General features: G+C 27.5%; 1 protein-coding gene across 1 annotated transcript; it reads right to left on the bottom strand.

Annotated features, from left to right (window-relative positions):
- LOC140809634 (MLP-like protein 28) lies at window positions 1–5,779 on the bottom strand. Its single transcript, XM_073167324.1, has 4 exons — window positions 5,541–5,779; window positions 5,096–5,358; window positions 630–837; window positions 1–426 (listed from the first exon to the last, which is right to left on the bottom strand). The coding sequence occupies exons 1-4, from the start codon at window positions 5,725–5,727 to the stop codon at window positions 158–160; spliced, it is 927 nt and encodes a 308-aa protein (XP_073023425.1). The 5' UTR covers window positions 5,728–5,779; the 3' UTR covers window positions 1–157.
- Between the last annotated feature and the right edge of the window lie 16,441 nt (window positions 5,780–22,220).

Below are 22,220 nucleotides of genomic sequence, written 5' to 3'. Positions count from 1 at the left end.
GAAAAGAAACCATGGATTATTTACTATAGATAAGTGCGAGATACAACAACAAACACCTTCATCAATCACCACGCAAAATAAATACAATAACAACAAACACCTTCATAATATATATGTGATTAAGCACTTATTTCATCATCATGCATCATCATCATCATCATGGCTTGAGATGGTGGCTCTCGATATCTCCTGTGAGTTTGATGCAAAGTCCCAAGAGTGTGAGTGGATCTTCGACATCTTCTTTGAGTTTCTCGTACTCCAAAGTCCATGTCACCAAATCGATATCTCCATGAGTTTCCACGTGAAATGTTGCATAAAATGTCTTGTACAATTCCAGCAGATCACCTTCGATCATTTTAAATCTGACTGATCTCTTTTCTTCATCGATGGAGTCCACTATCTCCTTCGCCACTTTCTTCTTTCCATCTTAATTAATCATCACAATTCCACAATAAATATATGATCAAAATCGAGTCAACATACGAGAGCATCGATTAATTTAAGTTGATTTTAGAGTTTCATTCCAGGCTATATATAATTATACAATACATTGTTTCGTATTTCATTTCACCTCAACTCAAGTCGGGATCTGGAAAAATATACATAAATATAAAGTAAAAGAAATGTACCGTGAGTGTAGTTCCAAAGGAGAACTGAACCTGCAGTTCCCAACTCTCCTTGATGCAAACCACAGCCTTGAATGATTTCAGGGCTCATGTTGGATATCTCATGCGGCATATATCTGAACACCTCATGAAACACATCTCCTCCAGACTTGTACTCTATTTGGGCACTCAATTTCCCAGTAAGACCCATCTCCAGCTGCCTCACTATATAATATAATTATCACTTACTGATGTATCGCTGCTACGAGATTTGGCCATCTATTTATTGATGGAAGGCAGTGTGTTACGTGTATTACTTGTATTATTGAGCAATACATAAAAAATAAAAAATTAAACAGTCTTTTTTAAATAATAATGGTTTATTATTTAAAATTTTTTACTTATTAAAATATAGGAGTGTAATCTGTATATATCATGGTTGCATGCAATATTTTATTCTTTTTTATTCAACTTGGTGTGCAAGTTGTATTATTGCTCAAAGTTAAGACTATGTATATGTTAACGTTTAATTTAATTTTTTTAATATCAATATTACATAAAAAAATTATGTTTAGTAACTTGGAAAGTAAAAGTTTTTTGGTGAGGTATATATATATATATATATATATATATATATATATATATGACTATGTATATGTTAACGTTTAATTTAATTTTTTAATATCAATATTACATAAAAAATTATGTTTAGTAACTTGGAAAGTAAAAGTTTTTTGGTGAGGTATATAAATATATATATATATATATATATATATATATATATATATATATATATATATATATATATATATATATATATGTTTGGGTCGAGAAATTATTAGAACAAACATTTGTCGTTTTATGAAAAATTAAAGTTGATTATCTTTTAAAAATTACATCAATTCAAGCATCATATTTCGGTTGTTCCATAATTATTGCACATCAACAATCTATTTATTCATAATTTCACTCATTGCAATCATTATGATCGAACTCGTGACATTGACTCTCATAGTATGATCGAGGAATTACATCTTTACCAAAAACTTTAATTAATGATAATAATGAAATTCAAATATTTTAAATTATAAAACAATTTAAATATCTGTAATGCCCGAGAATTAAGCACTGGTAATCAAGGATTACTGACTTATAATTTAACGTGATTACGAAAGGGCCAATTGAGACATGATTTAAGATAATCTGCGGCCATTTATTCTGAATTTTAGAATGTGTTACCGAAGCAACACCGCACCCGCGTTCATGGTTAGACCGCACCCGCGGTCGATGTCCAGTAGGGTAGGAAATTTTATTCGAGGTGAGACCGCACCCGCGGTAAAAACAAGACCGCACCCGCGGTACAAACATGACCGCACCCGCGGTCTTGACTTCTGGAAAATGGATATGGATTAATACACGCAGCGCACCCGCGGTCTTACACCTACCGCACCCGCGGTGCTACGTGTTTTGCGAAAAATGAGGACACCTAATAACATGCATGCACCGATATATATATATATAGAACGAAATCCTTCAGAATCAGCCAAAAATCGAGAAAAGGGTCCGAGGAATTGTGTTGAAAATCCTTACGCCTTTTGTGAGAAATCCGTCCGTCTAATTTTGAATCCGACTTCGGTATCGAGTTCCTAGCAACGTAGGCTACAACTGGACGTAAGTTTTACTACGTTTTGACATGTTTTGGAATTATGATGTTGTTAGAATTGAATAAACGTCATATATGTTATTCTTGACATGTTAGACAGCGTAGAATCGAAGTCAGATTAAGAAACGGACTGAATATGGGATTGTTATGATTTTCAGAATAAGATTGATCAGAATTGATATCAGATTTGTACGGTGATTGATTATAAATGTTTGGAATTGATATAGACTGATATGGTATTATCAGTATCGCAAGATTGTACTGTTGTACCATCAGAATTTGATAAAACAGAGATGTTGTGATTTGATTAGAATATTGATACAGAATATATTGATATTGCCATTGCCAGATTGAACAGTGACAGACTTTGAATCAAGACTTTGATTGTATCAGATCGACAACAAGAAAGGTATAAATAAATGTTGATTCGGGATTGCACAACTCGAGTTAGGTTTGACTTGAGTTTCCCTAAATCACATACTTTATTTTATTGCATTGATATTTGCAGATTATCATATTGATATGTTAATCTAGTGACTTAGAGCAGAGTCAGAGTCCGAGTCTAGGGCAGATCAGCCTAGTTAGGGCAGAACCGCCGAGTCTTTCTCAGAACCGATAAGACTCTAGACTTATGGTGTATCGAAGAGCTTTAGATGTAGATCAACGTCCATCTCAGACACGCGATACAGAATACCAAAGTCTAAATTAGATTGGTATCCCTAGATTTGAGATAAGATAAGATTAGATCACGAGTCATTGATTCATGTAGTCAGACTAGATACATGTTTTGATGTTTGTTTATGCTTTTATATATGATTTATATGATTGCATTTAATACATTGTTTATACTGGGATATTTATATCTCACCGGAGTTATCCGGCTGTTGTCTTGTTTGTATGTGTGCATGGCAACAGGTGGGACAGGTACAAGGTCACAGAGGTGAAGACAGACCGAGATTAGAGTGGTGATACCGGACTTGGACTAGAGCTAGGGTTTAAACACTTGATAGTAGTTGTTGAACCTGAGTATGTATGATTGTATATTTTATCAGATTTATACTTTTATACTGATATGTATAGGAGTTTGATTCCATTACCTTCCGCATTTAAAAAAAAAATTAGACCCTGTTTATTATAATGGATTAATTAGTCTCAATCATGATTAAAAAGATGATTAGCGTCCGGGTCCCCACAACATCATATTTCAATTGTAATTTAAAAGGTATACAACAGTCATATGTTGTTGGATGGACATGGTCAATGATAAATATTTGATTTTACGGGGGGAAAAACAGTAAGGTCCGGTGGAAAAATCTATCTGGGAAAAGCCAAGACCTTTAATTTTTTAAAATTTAGAGTCGCCTCAGAGATTTTCTTGTTTGATTTCATGGACAACACAATCTATTAAAAATTATGCAAATCTTTTCGTGTCGTTTCCAATTATTTTGATGGATATATTATATTATTTGATTCATATGTGTGCATCAATAATGTAAGGGTTCATGGCCAAATTGATTCCAAAAATGACAAAAAAACAAAAAAAAGGTCATCTTCGAACTGATGTTTCCATAAATCATCCATTAAGATTTAAAAAAAAAAAAAAATAGCGTCACGAAATGCGAGCTCCAAACTTTTCAGACTTAAACGAGATTAATATGAATTTAAGCATAAATTCTTTTTTATTTTAGTGTAGAATTATATCAAATCAATAAATAGATAAATAATAATACATAAATACGACAAATTTAAATCTAATGCATTAATTATCATATTTATAATAGCATAAAAATTTCAAAATTATAATCTTTAGATATTTTTGCAACTAAACCACATCAAAAAATGCTAAATATTTATCAAATCATTGTCTGATTATAATTTGAATTCTTCTTCATTCATTTTATCTTGGTACCATCTGATAAATCATATTTTCATCAATATCACTTACATGTTGTAAAGGTTCTTCTCCACCTCATCTTCTTCACCACACTTTTCAACTATCCAAGATTGAGCATTGCTCGTATCACTTGCTAGTAAAGTCTCAAATTTAAATTTTCTCTTTTTCTTACTCATCAACCTCGCACTGAATTGGACATATAATACTAGAAGTTAAACAAATGATTTTTTTGCAATCCCTTTCAAATTTGGCACATCATTGCCATAGAAGTCCCACCAACTATCAATTTTTTTTGTATATTTAAAAAAGACAGAAATATAATGAATATGTGGTAACAATAATATACAAACAACACGATGGTATATTTTAATAGACTTTCCCTCTAAATTTATATACATTAATTAGAATACAAAAAATCATTCACATAAAATATATATCTGTCGCAGGCAACTTGTACCACATGGCGACGACTGGCCCATATTTTATATTTGATTGCGTTGTTGGGTTGATTATTTTAATAATTCACTGGATCAAGTTATAATTTTATTTATTGATTATTCATCATAAATCAACTAATTTCAAATTATTAATTATTATCTTATATTAATAAAAAAATACTCAAATCTTTATAATATTTTTTAAATTATATTTATTAAATATTGAAAATAATAAATTATAATTTATCATCGTGTCTAAATTTTAATCAATTAAAACCATATATATTATTATTTATTCAATATTATTCTTCATCCTACTCAAATATTTTAATAATCACAATATTATTTATCCACACAATTAGATCAACCCAACTAAGCGAAACTTTAAGTGACATTCACGATATTATTTATCCAGACATGCAATTACATCAACCCAACTAAACTTAACTTTAAGTGATATTTCGGACAGTTTCTGCTCTTTATGTTTTTATTTTACACTGTAATGGTAGCTGTCGATGTCTTTCACTGTGTTAACCAACAGTTGGAGTGAAGGAAATGGTTCTTCAATATCTTCATTCATCTTCTCATACTCTAAGGTCCATGTAACTAAATCGGTATTTCCACTTGTTTCCACATGGAGTATGACTTTAAAGCTTTTGTAAAACTCCATCAGATCGCCTTCGATCACTTTAAATGTGATCGATCTCTTCTCTTCATCGATGGCTTCTATTATCTCCTTGGCCACTCTTTGCTCCCCATCTATATATATATATATATATATATATATATGTACATGATGCAAGTAAACAGATAATTTTGGACCAAAAGTATTTCTCTTAATGGATTTAGTTAAGGAAAATAAAAGTTTTTTAATGTATATATCGATCTAAAAATCTCGACGGACCTTATGCGATCATCGATCATATATATTTTGGACTTACCAATCATGTAATTCCAGCAGATGACAGCGCCAATCTCACCCCAACTTCCTTGATGCAAGTCGCAGCCCTGGACTAAATTAGAACATATTTTTGATACTTCGTGTGGTTTGTGTTTATAGAGTTGATGAAACACATCTCCACCAGACTTGATCTGGATTTGAGCACTCAATTTTCCAATAATACCCATTTTTTTAAAAGTGCAAATTCGTGAGTGTTGGGTCTCTAGCTACGGCTTACTGATCTTTTGGCTCCCCTATTTATAGCTAGCTAGGTCATGAAAGAATTGGTAAATGTGTTTCTAGTTTATAAATATGTTGCTAGCAAAGGAATTTGTTCCCCAGAAGAAAAAGATATGTTCAAAACGTGCAAGTTGCATTGTCCACCCTAATGTCATTGTCACTCATGTTGTCCTCCAATCAACAGAATTTTTTCAACTTACTATACGTGTTGACTCACCATTTTCAGTACCTTCAAGAAATGGACACGCAACATGTATGTACATACTGAGTTAGGTCTAGATTAATGAGGAAATTTGGCTGCGCAATGCAAGAATATTGGTGACGAATGATGATGGACCAAGCTAGTTAGCTTATAACCAACCTGCAGCCTCATCAGACAGAATGACTCGCGATAAATAAAGAATTAATGAGATCTAATTACATTCAGTTCTTACCAAAGAATTATAGTTTTAGTTTGCATCCAACAGTTTTATCATGCAGATCCAACTGTATGAAAGTGTATGTTGTAGACTCGGCCGCTCGAATCAAAATTAACGAAACTGTTCTTCAAAAACTTCAATGATCAAACCATTTTTTCCATTTTTTTGCTATTTTCCAATATCATGGCCTACCAATTACCAACTGTGTTTCGTTTTTCTTTTTGTGTTGACATTGCTTGCGAGGACGATAGGATACTTGAATCCATCCGGTACTTATTTAAAAAATTGCATTATGTGAATGACAATTTTTAAATATGTATGAATTATTTATCCTATAAAATATTTAGAACGATCGATTTTGTCAACAGCAATGAATTGTCTTCATATTTTCTTGAGAGGATTGTCTTCATAAATTTTTAAATAATTGAATCCAATAATGTCATTGTAGTTCTGTTCATGCGATATAAAAAATTCTCACACATGACTCATGCAACTACATAAAAAATTTATTTTGAAATAGCTATGTTTGACAAATTTATTTCTAAAAAAAAATCTTATCCTAATTAAAGCGGTAGCTTTTATGAAAATATTTTCTTAAAACATACGGGCCAGTGGTTATTTTGATAAGACTCGTTTCGTACATCAAAATGAATGGACATTTTCAGCTCTCAAATAAAAATCCATTATCATGCGCGCGTAAGAGTGTGTGTCCAATTCTCGACCTCAATTTGTGTGACAGACGGTCACAGGCCGATGATGGCCGAGATATTTTGGTGATTTCCTCGTTGTCCCGAGTCTGGAAGCTTTTACATTATCATGCAGATTGTATCGATGACATCTTCTTGCGCGCCACACATTTATCGACCAAAGTCATCTGGAAGTCGTGACTGGTGATCACTAGTGAAGTTTCATCAGTTCCGTTATACGCTTTCTTGGATTGTTTTTATTCGTAGCGACTTTTAGTTCTGCTATCCTTGCCTTTTTGGTATGATTCTTGCCGACACAAACTGGCTTCAAGGAATTTCCATTGCAGCCCATTTGATGCATGGGTTCTTTTACATCAAATTTTGGATTTACTTTGCCCACGGATTTTGTTTTCAAATTTGCATCGAAATTATAAAAATTTATCGGATCGTCTTTTCTGTAATTATCGTTATTTTTAGGTAACATTTTTCCTTTTTACATAAACAATTAGATAGAGTAATTAGTGCCTTCTTAACTACGGAAATTTTTACGACAAAATTCCATGACGGGAGATATATTAAAAAAAATTGTTGTATGAGTTTTATAGATCGAAATTTCTTATATCGTCGAAAATTCGTATTAATGATTACCTTTGAATTTAAAGAGTTACATTATTATTGTTTATGTATTAGCGTCAAATTTGACTTGAGATTGAGGTCAAAAGTTGAATTTATTTATGTTGTCCGGTGGAGCAACATGATATAATCAGTTTGAGAATCGACCAACTTTTTACTCAAATGTTTCAATACCTAAATGCCTAACAAAGAATATCTCGAGTCAACTTCAATATTTTATTTATTTACTACTACTAAATATTCACATCAGTGGATCGAAACTGTAGATATAGACAACAAATTGAAGTGAGGTGGTTTTCTTTAATTTTAATGTATGAGATTTAAATTTTACATAAAAAAGACATGTGCATTAAAATAATTTTTTTTGGTCTTTTATATTAGAACTTAAAAATCACCTTTATAGAGAATGTTTAACCAGAAACACACCGACAATAGACATAAACAAGCCGTCAATTCATGCGGTCTTGGCCGAAATAGAATGCACACACTGATACGATCATTGACCACTAAATTCCATCGAATGTCTCAAAATTCCTACAACCTTAAAAACAAAAAGCACAGCATATTCTCGCACTAAATTATCCTCAAATGGACATTCGATCCCCACCAACTTTACTTCCTCCTCCTCTCTTTAACTTTCTTTTCTCACATACTCCCCGCCCCAGCAGATGATCGTGTCACCCTCCTCCGCCTACGTGCCTCGGCTCCATCCGTGGCCGGACCCTTCGATAGAACACAGCTGACACCACCCCATGTTCGTGGGAAGGGTAAAATGTGATAACACGACTAACCGTGTGATCGCCCTTTGTCTTCCGGGAAGTGGCCTACTCGGGCGTCTGCCATCCAATACTATAGGCAACTTGACCGAACTCCGAGTCCTCAGCCTCCGCCATAATGCTCTTTCAGGTCCGATTCCTTCTGCTATAGCCTCCTGTTCTCAGTTAACTGATCTTCACTTGCAAGGCAACAGCTTTTCGGGGGAGATACCAGATAGTTTCTTCACTTTGACAAATCTTTTACGTTTGAATCTAGCTAGAAACCAGTTCTCAGGGGACCTGCCATTCCGTTTTAAATTTTAATAGCCTGAAAAATATAAGAACTTTGAATTTAGAAAACAACCAGTTCACTGGATCACTTCCTGATTTGCATAGCATCAGTTATCTTAGACAGTTTAACGTGTCTTTTAATGGTTTGATTCCACGGAGTTTGCATAAATTTTCTCCTCAATCATTTCTTGGAACTTCCCTTTGTGGTGGACTTCTTGTTTCTTGCTCCAAAAACAAGATTTCAGGTGAAACAGTAGCCGGGATTGCTATAGGAACTGCTATTGGATTTCTTCACATTCTTATATTTTTATTCACTAAAAAATATGCACGTGCGTTGCACGTAAAAACTAAACTACTGAAAATATATGTACGAAATTTTAATAATATTTAAATGAATTAAAACATGGTTATTAACATTTATCAACTGAAACAAACTAAGCCATAAAAAATAAAAAAATAATGACCATAGACGGTATATAAATCAGAGAAATTTATCTTATCCACTTGACACACTTTCCAATATGCTTCTTGGTTGATTTTGACAACTCAACAGCTCTTTGTCGTAGTTTGTTATAATATACATATAATTATTTTGATATGCTCAACAAGTATCTGATCGTCTTTAACATCTATTATGTTATTTACAATCCTTATCCGGGATCTGACATGCTCGTAGTTTGCTTTTTTATCACGACATTTTTTCGATTTTCTATATTGTTTTTATTTGATAATCTTATTTTTCCGACTATTTTTTTGTTGTTAAATGATTTTTCAGCTTTTTGACAATAATCAACTATAACTCCTAAGAAAAAATGCTTTTACTCGTGATAAGTTTTCACTTGTGACTAAAAGTATTTATAACCTATATATTCTTCAACAACATAACCAATGAATGTTGTTGCACCTTCTTCAAATATTGTGATATTTGTGATATCATTTTTATATATTTAGTATCAATATTATCAACATATAGTTGTAAGGTTAATAAATTTTTAACAACTATTTCTCAATCAGTGTGAGAAAAATGCTTGAATTTTTTCAAATGGCTATATCTTAGAATTGTGTCCTCATTTAATTTGACACAATTCAAGAAAGTCATCTTGATCGTCATTTTTTGGAAGCTTTGAAATAATGATTGCGAGCATCATGTCATGATGATGATATAGTTTCAATCTCATTTGTTGCGTTTAGAACATAATATTATATTATTCATTGAAACAAAACAAATTTTCTTCTATCGAGTTTATATTTTGTTTTATAATATTTTATATATTGTGGAACGATATACAAAATTAATTATTGTATTTTAAAAAGTTTGAGAAGAGATACGAATAATGTAATTAAGATATGCATATGAGATATCATTCAAATATATGTCAAAGTATTTGTCTTATTCAATATCTCATCTAATAATATAACCATTTAGATTTGATGAGCATTTTATGATAGTCAAAATTAATTTGATGAAACATTGTAGAATTTTATTTGAATTTCAATATTTTGCTAAGTGAATTTATTTGACGAGGATTTTTCTATGCTACCATCATATATGTTATAAATTAGCTAGTTAGACACTTTGACTAAAAAAAGAGACAAAAACAATCTCGTATCACCTCGAAATATATCGAGATAATATTGGAGAAAATAAAGTGAAACTGACTCAATGTCTCAATAAAATGCACAGAATTGATATGTTATATTGTGTCAACAAAGTTTTAGAATTGTTCTCATACCATTATAAATAGAATGAGAATTATGCACAATTTGTTTTTCATGTATTTCTTTTTCTAAATGAATAATTTTTTCTTTTTGAAAAAAACTATTTTATTGAAAAATATTGACATTTTATATGATATTAATATATCGCACAACCATGAAATAGTAACATAATCATTATATAACACTTAACGTACACATACAATTCTTCAATTCCTTCTTCATTATGTTTCGTTGAAATTTAAATCTGAATCATTCTTGATCTTAACATTTTGCTTTAAATATGATTTAATATATATGTATATGTTTCATGTTACTTAATTAGACCTAATTTCAAATATCTATAAAAAAAATGTGCTTGAATTATATCATACAGAAATTAGGACATAGTATGTAGGACCGAACGCTTGCCGCTTTATCAAAAGCTATAGGTAGTAGTAATGGTGCAACTTAAATCTTTTAAATCGCGCAGCAGCTCAAGCACCACAGTTCGGCCGCTCAAGCAAGCAGGGACAATTATTGCATCCAACAATCTTCCTCCCAATAATTGCACTCCTTGCAATCAATGAGAATCGAACCCGTGACCTTGGCTCTGATACCAATTGTAAGACCAATCGCTTGTCGTTTTACCAAAAGCTATAGCTAGTAGTAATTGTGCAACTCAAATCTTTTAAACAGCACAGCAGCTCAAGCACCACGGTTCGACCGCTCTACCAAGCAGGGACAATTATCGCACCCAACATAGTAATACACAACATTATTATTTTTTTATTTAACATGTCTTTTTTCCATCTTTGTCAAAACTTTTTTGTTCAAAATTTGACGCATTTCGTAGACTATATGTATGAAAAACCAAGAAATTATATAATTCACATAAACCATTTACTATTCTCTTCGTAGAACAGAAGACCCAAAATACGTGGCTTTGATTGATGTACTCTCATACTTATTTTTATATAAACAACAAGACACATGATATAATATCAGAAAATTCAAATTACCGCCAACAATACTAACCAAAACGAATAAAAAAATCATAACACAAACAACCTCGATAAGAAAAAAAAATGATACCTCAAAGTTTAAAAATAATTTATTTAGTACAATAACAAAAAAATTGAAGTATATACGAGCAATAAAAAGCATAAATCACTCTCAAATTAAATATTAACTCATATTATTCACAATTTGTATAAATTTTCCAATATTTTTTTCAAATAAAGAGAAGAATCCTTATTAATGTCATCGTTTTATAGATATTCATTTCACTTCTTTAAAAAACACATGAAAAATAGTGCCTTGAAATCATAATAAAACCATTTAGAAAAGCACCAGTAAAAATATAATACAAAGTCACACAATTTTTCTTAAACCATAGAAACATATTAGACTATTGACTAAATATATCTAGCAACAACAAATCATACGTTAACTTGTGATATAATTAAAATTTAGAATCATGCATAATCATTGAATTAGAGCAAAATCGCATGCCCAAAATCTACTAGATATTATATATTTTAATAATTTATCCATATTTGTCGTTCACCAGAGGACTCTTAGACCTACCAAATTTTGTAGTTCACCTATTATTTTCATGATAAATAATATTACAAAAATAATATAAGCAAGAACATAAAAACTCAAATTAAAATGTCTTCTATCAATTTAAGTAAAAAAAATTGATTAGAGAATATAATAATAACGTAAAAAATTTAAATATTGATTTATAGACAGAAGTTTGAAAATACATTTGCCCCAATAAATAAAAAATGTTATCTCTTGATATTATGAGACATAAGGTAAAAACGAATAAATATTTCAATCTTTTTAATATTTTCTAAGTCACTTTAAACTAAGTAATATAAGCAAACAGAAAACATGCATTATGTGTTTAAAAATTAACAAAATATCTCAACAATAAAAAATTGAAAAATGACCGTTTTTGTTGGATATTTGATTTTGTTTTCTCTTTTCTTTGTGCAAACAAACAAATCACATAAACAATGCAAATACAATTACATGATCAATACAAAATACATATAACAATCAAACATGTTAACGCTAGGGTAAAAAAAAAAACTCCTCTCATTGCAAGAACACAAAATGATCAAATTGAGCATATTATTTAGTAATATTTATTTAGCAGTATTTATAAAAAAAATTGACTAAATAACTTAAAACAATGTTTGAAATCACTTAAAGACAAATATTTCTCTCAATCACATATCTTTATTGACACTTAAAGAGTTTGAAAATATTTTTATTCTAAATGGAGAGAAAGAAATTTTGTATGACATTAATATTTATAAATAATTTATTTTTAATCAATCCGACTCATTTCCCTTTGTCTTCCTGTTATTATTTGATGGCAATGTATAAATTTAAGTAACTAAAATTAAATTTAAAGTACATTAAAATAATAATTAGTTTGATTGAGTTAAATACACTATTAATGATCTTATTAAACTAAGAAAAAAAATGAATTAAATAACATCATTAACATGACAAATTGTAAAACAAAAAAATAATATAATAGTAAGCTCACAAATGAAAGTCATATACTTAATGGATTAATAATAGATAATATATTATTTAGTAATATGTATTTAGCTATGTATTTAGCATCATATATTTAAAATTGATTTAAAAAATATGTATTAATGATTATTATTAAATGAAGGTCACATTCATATATTTATATTAGTATAGATAGATATAGATAGATATAGATTATTTGTAAGGTTTTTTCACAAAACAAATTTTAATCTCGGCTATTGAATTTAAAAGTTTAGTAATTAGTAAATAAACAATAAGGATAAGGATTAAAAGTTTAATAATTATTAAATAAATAAGAAGTATAAGGACAAAAGAGTAAATGCATAATTGTAATTAATAATTAATAATAATGATTAAATTTAAAAGTTTAGTAATTAGTAAATAAATAATAAGGATAATGACAAAAGAGTAAATGCATAATTGTAATTAATAGATAATAAAAAGGATAAGGACAATAGAGTAAATTCACAATTCAATCTGTATATTTATATAGATATAGATTTAGCATCATATATTGAAAATTGATTTAAAAAATATGTATTAATGATTATTATTAAATGAAGGTCACATTCATATATTTATATTAGTATAGATAGATATAGATAGATTATTTGTAAGGTTTTTTCACAAAACAAATTTTAATCTCGGCTATTGAATTTAAAAGTTTAATAATTAGTAAATAAACAATAAGGATAATGATTAAAAGTTTAGTAATTAGTAAATAAATAATAAGGATAAGGACAAAAGAGTAAATGCATAATTGTAATTAATAATTAATAATAATGATGAATTTAAAAGTTTAGTAATTAGTAAATAAATAATAAGGATAAGGACAAAAGAGTAAATGCATAATTGTAATTAATAGATAATAATAAGGATAAGGACAATAGAGTAAATTCACAATTCAATCTGTATATTTATATAGACTAGATAAATGTACGTGCGTTGCACGTTGAGAAATAGAATAATTTGTATATGATAATTTATATAATATGTTTAATTATTTTGAAATAAGAATAACTTTTAATAGATAAATAATTAATTATTTGGTTACAATCGAAATCATCTCATTTTCTTGTCTTTGATTTGAAAACTTTTTGAAATCTTTTTGTGTCCGTCGGTTTTATCTTCTTATCTATTTTTTTTGTACTCGGCAATTGGTTCTTCATCTCGAATCTCTATTTCATCTTCGTCTTCATGGATCTTCATGTTTTTGTTGATGTTTATTTCATTTGATTTTTCTACCTTTGGTGCTACACTGCCTTGTTTAGTTGTCTTGATAATCTTCCAAGATCTCCGTTTCTTGATATTGACATTTGTTGTTGGATAATTGTCATGTATCTCAATAGCTTCTGCCACAATTTTTAACATTTCATCACGTTTTTTCACTGAATTATCCAACATGAACAAGAATGTGTGGAGCTTAGAGCTTGGTTGATTTAGCGAATCTTTATATGGGTTATTTGGTAAATTCTGCATTGAAAATTTTTATTGTTAGATGCAATATTTATTTGATATAAAATCATTTGTTTGTTTTATCTTATATATGGTCATGAATTTAAATGGAAGATCCAACAAAAGACGCTGCAACTTTTCCAAATAATGTTATTATTGCGATCTCATTCTCATATTCAATTGTGATTATTATTCTATACATGTAACATAAAGAAGTAAAGTAATGATCACATTTTTTTTTATTGTGATCTAAAACTTGGGTTGTGTATTGGTAATTTGTTTTACATAAAAACGATTTGAATTCATTTTTATTTCTCTTTTTCTATTCATTTTATGTATATAAGAGTAATTATTACACATAAAACTAATTTAAACTCATTTTGATTCTTTTGAAGTGTTTTCTTATTGTACCAAACAATTATTTGTGTTTGTCATGCATAGGGTTTTACAATTTGGCAAATTGACAGGCACGTCAATGCAATCCTCATTATGTTCACATTTGCTTAGTATAGGGCTTTGCACGATAAATCACAATTATAATAAATAAATATTACGTCGTGGGTAACAAATATAACTTTTGACATAAATATTAAGCAATATTCGAACTAAAAGATAAATCTTTCACTATCATTCAGTTTTGTTAGGTTAAGCGTGCAAGAGTGAGAGTAGCATTGGGATGAGTGAACTCCTGTGAATTTTCGTGAGTTACGCTGCTGACATTGTGTCGCTTATTTTAAATTTCATTAAAGATATATTTTTTAAAAAAAAACTGTAAATTTCATTCCAAAAATAAAATTTCATTTTTCTTCAATTATTATAAAATTCATTAATACCTGAAAACGAACAAAAAAAAACATTTATTTATTAATATTATTTAACGAAAATAACGACATAAATGTAAACTGACACAATTTTATTATAGTTTTCAATTTTATTAGTCGTGTTTATTTAAGTTATTAATGGATATTAATTTACTCAAGTTTAAAATAAAAATTGCATAAAAACTCCTACGAGTCTGTTTCACAGGAACATGTCTCATATCCTACCCTAATCATGAAAAATCATTGTTTTTTCACTCAAAAAATTGACCGGTGACCCATCTGAAAGATATATCCTTGAGACCGGCTCATATAAAACCAATTCAAAAATTAGGAGAACTATAAAAATTCATGAAAAAAAAAAGAGAAGTCAAACAAAAAGAATTATTTTTAAAATAAGGATATAATTCATTCTGTAAAAATATATTGTAAATTTTATTATTCTTCTATTCATTTTAAATTATATTAAAGATATATTTTTTTAAAAAAATAAAGTATAAATTTCATTTCAAAAAACGGTGGCTAAATTTAATTTTGTTCAATTTTATTTAGAATTAATTGATAGTTGGGAAAAAAACAAACAATAGAATATGTATTTATTATTATTATTTCAAATTTTATTAAAGATATTATTTTTTTAAAAAAATGATGACTAAATTTCATTCCAAAAAATGAAGGCTTAATTTAAATTTCATTCTAAAAACTGGTGGCTAAAATTTATTTTTCTTCAATTTATTTTAGAATATATTAAATAATAGATGGAAAAAAACAAACAAGCGAAGAGAAGTATATTAATTATTATTATTTACGTTATTTATAGATGTTAATTTATTTAAGTTAAAAATAAAATTGACACAGAAACTCCTATGAGGTTGTTTCACGAGTGAATTTTGTGAAACATGCCTGATATCTGACTTGAATCGTGGAAAAAAAAAGTATTTTTTCACTCCTGAAATAACTGGGTCAGCCCCTCTCAGGACTATATAAATGTCTCATATAATGAAGTACAAATTTCATCACAGAAAATGAAGACTAAATTCATTTATCTTCAATTTATTTTAAATTACATTAATTAATAGATGAAAAAATATAAAACCAAAAATCATAATAATAATGGAGTGCAAATTTCATCAATAAAATGAAGGCAAATCTCATTTTTCTTCAATTTATTTTAAATTTTATTAATTAATTAATATATGAAAAAAAAGCAAAAAATAAACATGTATTACTGAAGAATGAAGGCTGATGCTAAATTTTATTTTTTTTTTATTTTTCTTCAATTTAGTTTAGATTCAATTAATTAATAGATTAGAAAAGACTAAAATTCATTTCTCTTCAATTTATTTTAATTTCATTTTTCTTCAATTTATGTAAATTCACAATTCACATTTTACACACTCCATATTTAATTTTATTTTAATTTATTTTAAATTTCATTAATTAATAGATGAAGAACATGAAAAACAACAAAAAAATTAAATATGGAGTGTGTAAATGAAGGTAAGGATATTTATGTAAATTCATTTTATATTAATTTATTTTAAATTTTATTAATTAAAACAACAAAAAAATTAATATGGAATGTGTAAATGAAGGTAAGGACATTTATGTAAATTCATTTTATTTTAATTTATTTTAAATTTATATTTAGATGAATATTTTAAATTTCATTAATTAATAGATGAAGAACATGAAAAACAACAAAAAAATTAAATATGGAGTGTGTAAATGAAGGTAAGGATATTTATGTAAATTCATTTTATATTAATTTATTTTAAATTTTATTAATTAAAACAACAAAAAAATTAATATGGAATGTGTAAATGAAGGTAAGGACATTTATGTAAATTCATTTTATTTTAATTTATTTTAAATTTATATTTAGATGAAAAACATGGAAAACAACAAAAAAATTAAATGTGAAGTGTGTAAATGAAGGTAAGGACATTTTTGTAAATTCACATTCATATATTTATATAGATATAGATATAGATATTTTAAATTTTATTAATTAAAACAACAAAAAAATTAATATGGAATGTGTAAATGAAGGTAAGGACATTTATGTAAATTCATTTTATTTTAATTTATTTTAAATTAATATTTAGATGAAAAACATGGAAAACAACAAAAAAATTAAATATGAAGTGTGTAAATGAAGGTAAGGATATTTTTGTAAATTCACAATTCACATTCATATATTTATATAGACTAGAAAAATGCACGTGCGTTGCACGTGAAAACCTAAACTGCTGAAAATATAGTGTACGAAATTTTGATAATATTTAAATGAATTAAAACATGGTTAATAACATTTATCAAATGAAACAAACTAAGCCATAGAAAATAAAAAATCATGACCATAGACGGTATATAAATCAGAGAAATTATCTTATCCACTTGACACACTTTCCAATATGCTTCTTGGTTGATTTTGACAACTCAACAACTCTTTGTCCAGGGGCGGATCCAGAATGATAAGTTTGGGGGGCCGGTCTACCTCAATTCCTGAACGTAGAAAAAATTCCAAGAATCCTTGTCTTTCCTTCTGATGTGTCTCCGAACTCGCGTCCCACAATATTTCACTCGTCAGTCGACAATATAGCAGAGGTTTTGCAAAAGGTTATTATTTCAAATGGCTTTCTTGATTGTGTTTGTATTAACCAACTATAAAGGTTTTAAGTTGGGACTTTGTAAAAGCCTGTTATTTAGGTTTTCAAAAAAAAATTTGCAGAACAATGTCAAAAAACAGCGTATAAAAGAATTAAACATGGACCATATGTGTAAACCTCGAAAGTCTTTAACCATTAGACTAATTATAGATACTTAAAATTTTGATGGGTCAAATAATATATATAATAAATAATAAAATATATCTTACATAGTAAAAAAAAAATTAAAAAAAATTCAAGGGTGCCGTGGTCCCCTCCGGCCCTACAGTGGATCCGCCCCTGTCTTTGTCGTAGTTTGTTATAATATGCATATAACTATTTTGGTATGCTCAGCAAATATCTGATCGTCTATAGCTATAAGATTAATAAATTTTCAACAACTATTTCTCAATCACTGTGAGAAAAATTACTTGAAATCTCTTCAAATGACTATATCTTAGAATTGTGTCCTCATTTAATTTGACACAATTCAAGAAAATCATCTTTGATCGTCATTTTTTGGAAGCTTTGCAATAATGATTGCGTGCATCATGTCATGAGGATGATATAGTTTCAATCTCATTTGTTGCGTTTAGAACATAATATTCTATTATTCCTTGAAACAAAACAAATTTTCTTCTAGCGAGTTTATATTTTGTTTTATAATATTTTATCTTGTAGAATGACATACAAAATTATTTATTGTATTTTAAAAATCTTGAGAATAGATACGAATAATGTAATTAAGATATGCATATGAGATATCATTCTAATATATGTCAAAGTATTTGTTTTATTCAATATCTCATCTAATAATATAACCATTTAGATTTCATGAGCATTTTACGATAATCAAAATTAATTTGATGAAATATTGTAGAATTTTATTTGAATTTCAATATTTGGCTAAGTGAATTTACTTGACAAGGAGTTTTCTATGCTACATCATATATGTTATGAATTAGCTGGTTAGACACTTTGACTAAAAAAAGAGACAAAAACAATCTCGTATCACCTCGAAATATATCGAGATAATATTGGAGGAAATAAAGTGAAACTGGCTCGATGTCTCAATAAAATGCACAGAATTCATCTATTATATTGTGTCAACAAAGCTTTAGAATTGTTCTCATACCATTATAAATAGAATGAAAATTATGTACAATTTGTTTTTCATGTATTTTTTTTCTGAATGAAGAATTTTTTCTTTTCGAAAAACTATTTTATTGAGAAATATTGACATTTATATGCCGCAGAACCATGAAGTAGCAACATAATCATTATATAACACTTAATGTACACATACAATTCTTCAATTTCTTCTTCATTGTGCTTCGTTGAAATTTAAATCTGAATCATTCTTGATCTTAAAATTTTGCTTTAAATATGATTTAATATATATGTATATGTTTCATGTTACTTAGTTGAACCTAATTTCAAATATCTATAAAAAAATGTGCTTGAATATATCATACAGAAATTAGGACATAGTATGTAGGACTGAGCACTTGCCGTTTTACCAAAAGTTATAGCTAGTAGTGATTGTGCAACTCAAATCTTTTAAACCTCGCAACAGCTCAAGCACCACGGTTCGGCCGCTCAACCAAGTAGGGACAATTATTACACCCAACAATCTTCCTCCTATAATTGCACTCCTTGCAATCAATGAGAATTGAACCAGTGACCTTGGCTCTGATACAAATTGTAAGACTGAGCGTTTGTCGCTTTACCAAAAACTATAGCTAGTAGTAATTGTGCAACTCAAATCTGTTAAACTGCACAGCAGCTCAAGCATCACGGTTCGACCGCTCTACCAAACAGGGACAATTATCGTACCCAACATAGTAATACACAACATATTTTTTTTATTTAACATGTCTTTTTTTTTTCATCCACTATGTTTGTCGAAACTTTTTTGTTCAAAATTTGACGTATTTCGTAGACTATATATATGAAAAACCAAGAAATTATATAATTCACAGAAACCATTTATTATTCTCTTCATAGAACAGAAGACCCAAAATACTTGGTTTGATTGGTGTACTCTCATACTTATTTTTATATAAACAACAAGACACATCATATAATATCAGAAAAATCAATTACCGTCAACAATACTAACCAAAACGAATAAAAAAATCATAACACAAACAATCTCGATAAGAAAAAAAATGATAACTCAAAGTTCAAAAATAATTTATTTAGTACAATAACAAAGAAATTGCAGTATATACAAGCAATAAAAAGCATAAATCACTCTCAAATTAAATATTAACCCATATTATTTACAATTTGTATAAATTTTCCAATATTTTTTTTAAATAAAGAGAAGACGTCTTATTAATGTCATCGTTTTATAGATATTCATTCCACTTCTTTAAAAAACACAAATGAAAAATGGTGCCTTGAAATCATAATAAAACCATTTAGAAAAGCAGCTGTAAAAATATAATACAAAGTCACACAATTTTTCTTAAACCATAGAAAAATATTAGACTATTGACAAAATATATGTAGCAACAACAAAACATGCGTTAACTTGTGATATAATTAAAATTTAGAATCATGCATAATAATTGAATTAGAACAAAATCGCATGCCAAAAATCTACTGAATATTATATATTTTAATAATTTATCCATATTTGTCGTTTAACAGAAGACTCTTAGACCTACCAATTTTTGTAGTTCACCTATTATTTTCATAATAAATAATATTACAAAAATAATATAAACAAGAACATAAAAACTCAAATTAAAATGCCTTCTATCAATCTAAGTAAAAAAATTGATTAGATAATATAATAATGTCGTAAAAAATTTAAATATTGATTTATATACAGAAGTTTGGAAATATATTTGTCCCAATAAATAAAAAATACTATCTCTTGATATTCTGAGACATATGGTAAAAACGAAGAAATATTTCAATTTTTTAATATTTTCTAAGTCACTTTAAACTAAGTAATCTAAGCAAACAGAAAACATGCATTATGTGTTTAAAAAATAACAAAATATCTTAATAATAAAAAATTGAAAAATAACCATTTTTGTTGGATATTTGATTTTGTTTTCTCTTTTCTTTGTGCAAACAAACAAATAACAAAAACAATCCAAATACAATTACATGATCAATACAAATGACATATAACAATCAAACATGTTAATGTTAGGGTAAAAAAACTCCTCTCATTGTAAGAACAAAAAATGATCAAATAGAGCATATTATTTAGTAATATTTATTTAGCAGCATTTATAAAAAAATTGATTAAATAACTTAAAAACAGTGTTTGAAATCTATTACTGAAAAATATTTCTCTCAATCGTATATTTCTATTGACATATGAGGAGTCTGAAAATATTTTTATTCTAAATGAGAGAAAGAAATTTTGTATGACTTTAATATTTATTAATACTTTATTTTTATTCAATCCGACTCATCTCTTTTGTCTTCCTATTATTATTTGACGGCAATGTATAAATTTAAGTATTTAAAATTAAATTTAAAGTAAATTAAAATAATAGTTAGTTTGATTGAGTTAAATACACTATTAATGATCTTATTAAACTAAAATATAAAAAAATAAAGTGATTTTCTGTGAATTTGATGTCAATGTAATCACAATTCACATTCATATATAGATATTAGTATAGATAGATAGATTAATATTTAATTTTAATTAATTTTAAATTTTAATTAATTAATTTTAATTTTTATGAAATATAAAATGAAAAAGAAAAACATGTATTCAATCACATATTTATATTACGTACTCGTCTAGATATAGATAGATTTTAATTAATTATTTTAATTTGCATGAAATAGAACATGGAACAGACATATGTTTAATGATTATATGAAAATATATATTACTGATTAATATTAAATGAAAGTTTTAATTTTAATGAAATATAGAAAATTAAAAAGAAAACATGTATTCAATTATCTTATATTAGTTTAACATATTTATATTAGTACTATGATAGATATAGATAGATTTTAATAAAAATAATTAATTTTAATTTTAATGAAATAAGAAAAAGAAAACACACATATGATATAGATAGATAGATTAATTTAATTTTAATTAATTTAAATTTTAATTAATTAATTTTAATTTTATGAAATAGAAAATGAAAAGAAAACATGTATTCAATTCACATATTTATATTAGTATAGTATAGATATAGATAGATTTTAAATAATTAATTTTAATTTTATGAAATAGAAAATGAAAAAGAAAATATGTATTAATGATTAATATGAAAATATATATTAATGATTAATATTAAATGAAAGTTTTTAATTTTATGAAATAGAAATGAAAAAGAAAACATGTATTCAATTCACATATTTATATTAGTATAGTATAGGTATAGATAGATTTTAAATAATTAATTTTAATTTTATGAAATAAAAATGAAAAAGAAAATAGTATTAATAATTAATATGAAAATG

The sequence above is a fragment of the Primulina eburnea genome, chromosome 1, assembly GCF_022965805.1.
Source record: "Primulina eburnea isolate SZY01 chromosome 1, ASM2296580v1, whole genome shotgun sequence".
NCBI lineage: Eukaryota > Viridiplantae > Streptophyta > Magnoliopsida > Lamiales > Gesneriaceae > Primulina > Primulina eburnea.
This window is presented reverse-complemented; position numbering and strand designations above follow the sequence as displayed.

Coding starts and splice junctions, on each gene's coding strand:
- LOC140809634 (XM_073167324.1), bottom strand. CDS start 5,727: ATGGGTATTATTGGAAAATTGAGTGCTCAAATCCAGATCAAGTCTGGT. Junction 5,359..5,540: donor CTGCTGGAATTACATGATTG/GTAAGTCCAAAA, acceptor ATATATATATAG/ATGGGGAGCAAAGAGTGGCC. Junction 838..5,095: donor TCGACAGCTACCATTACAGT/GTAAAATAAAAA, acceptor TGATAATTATAT/TATATAGTGAGGCAGCTGGA.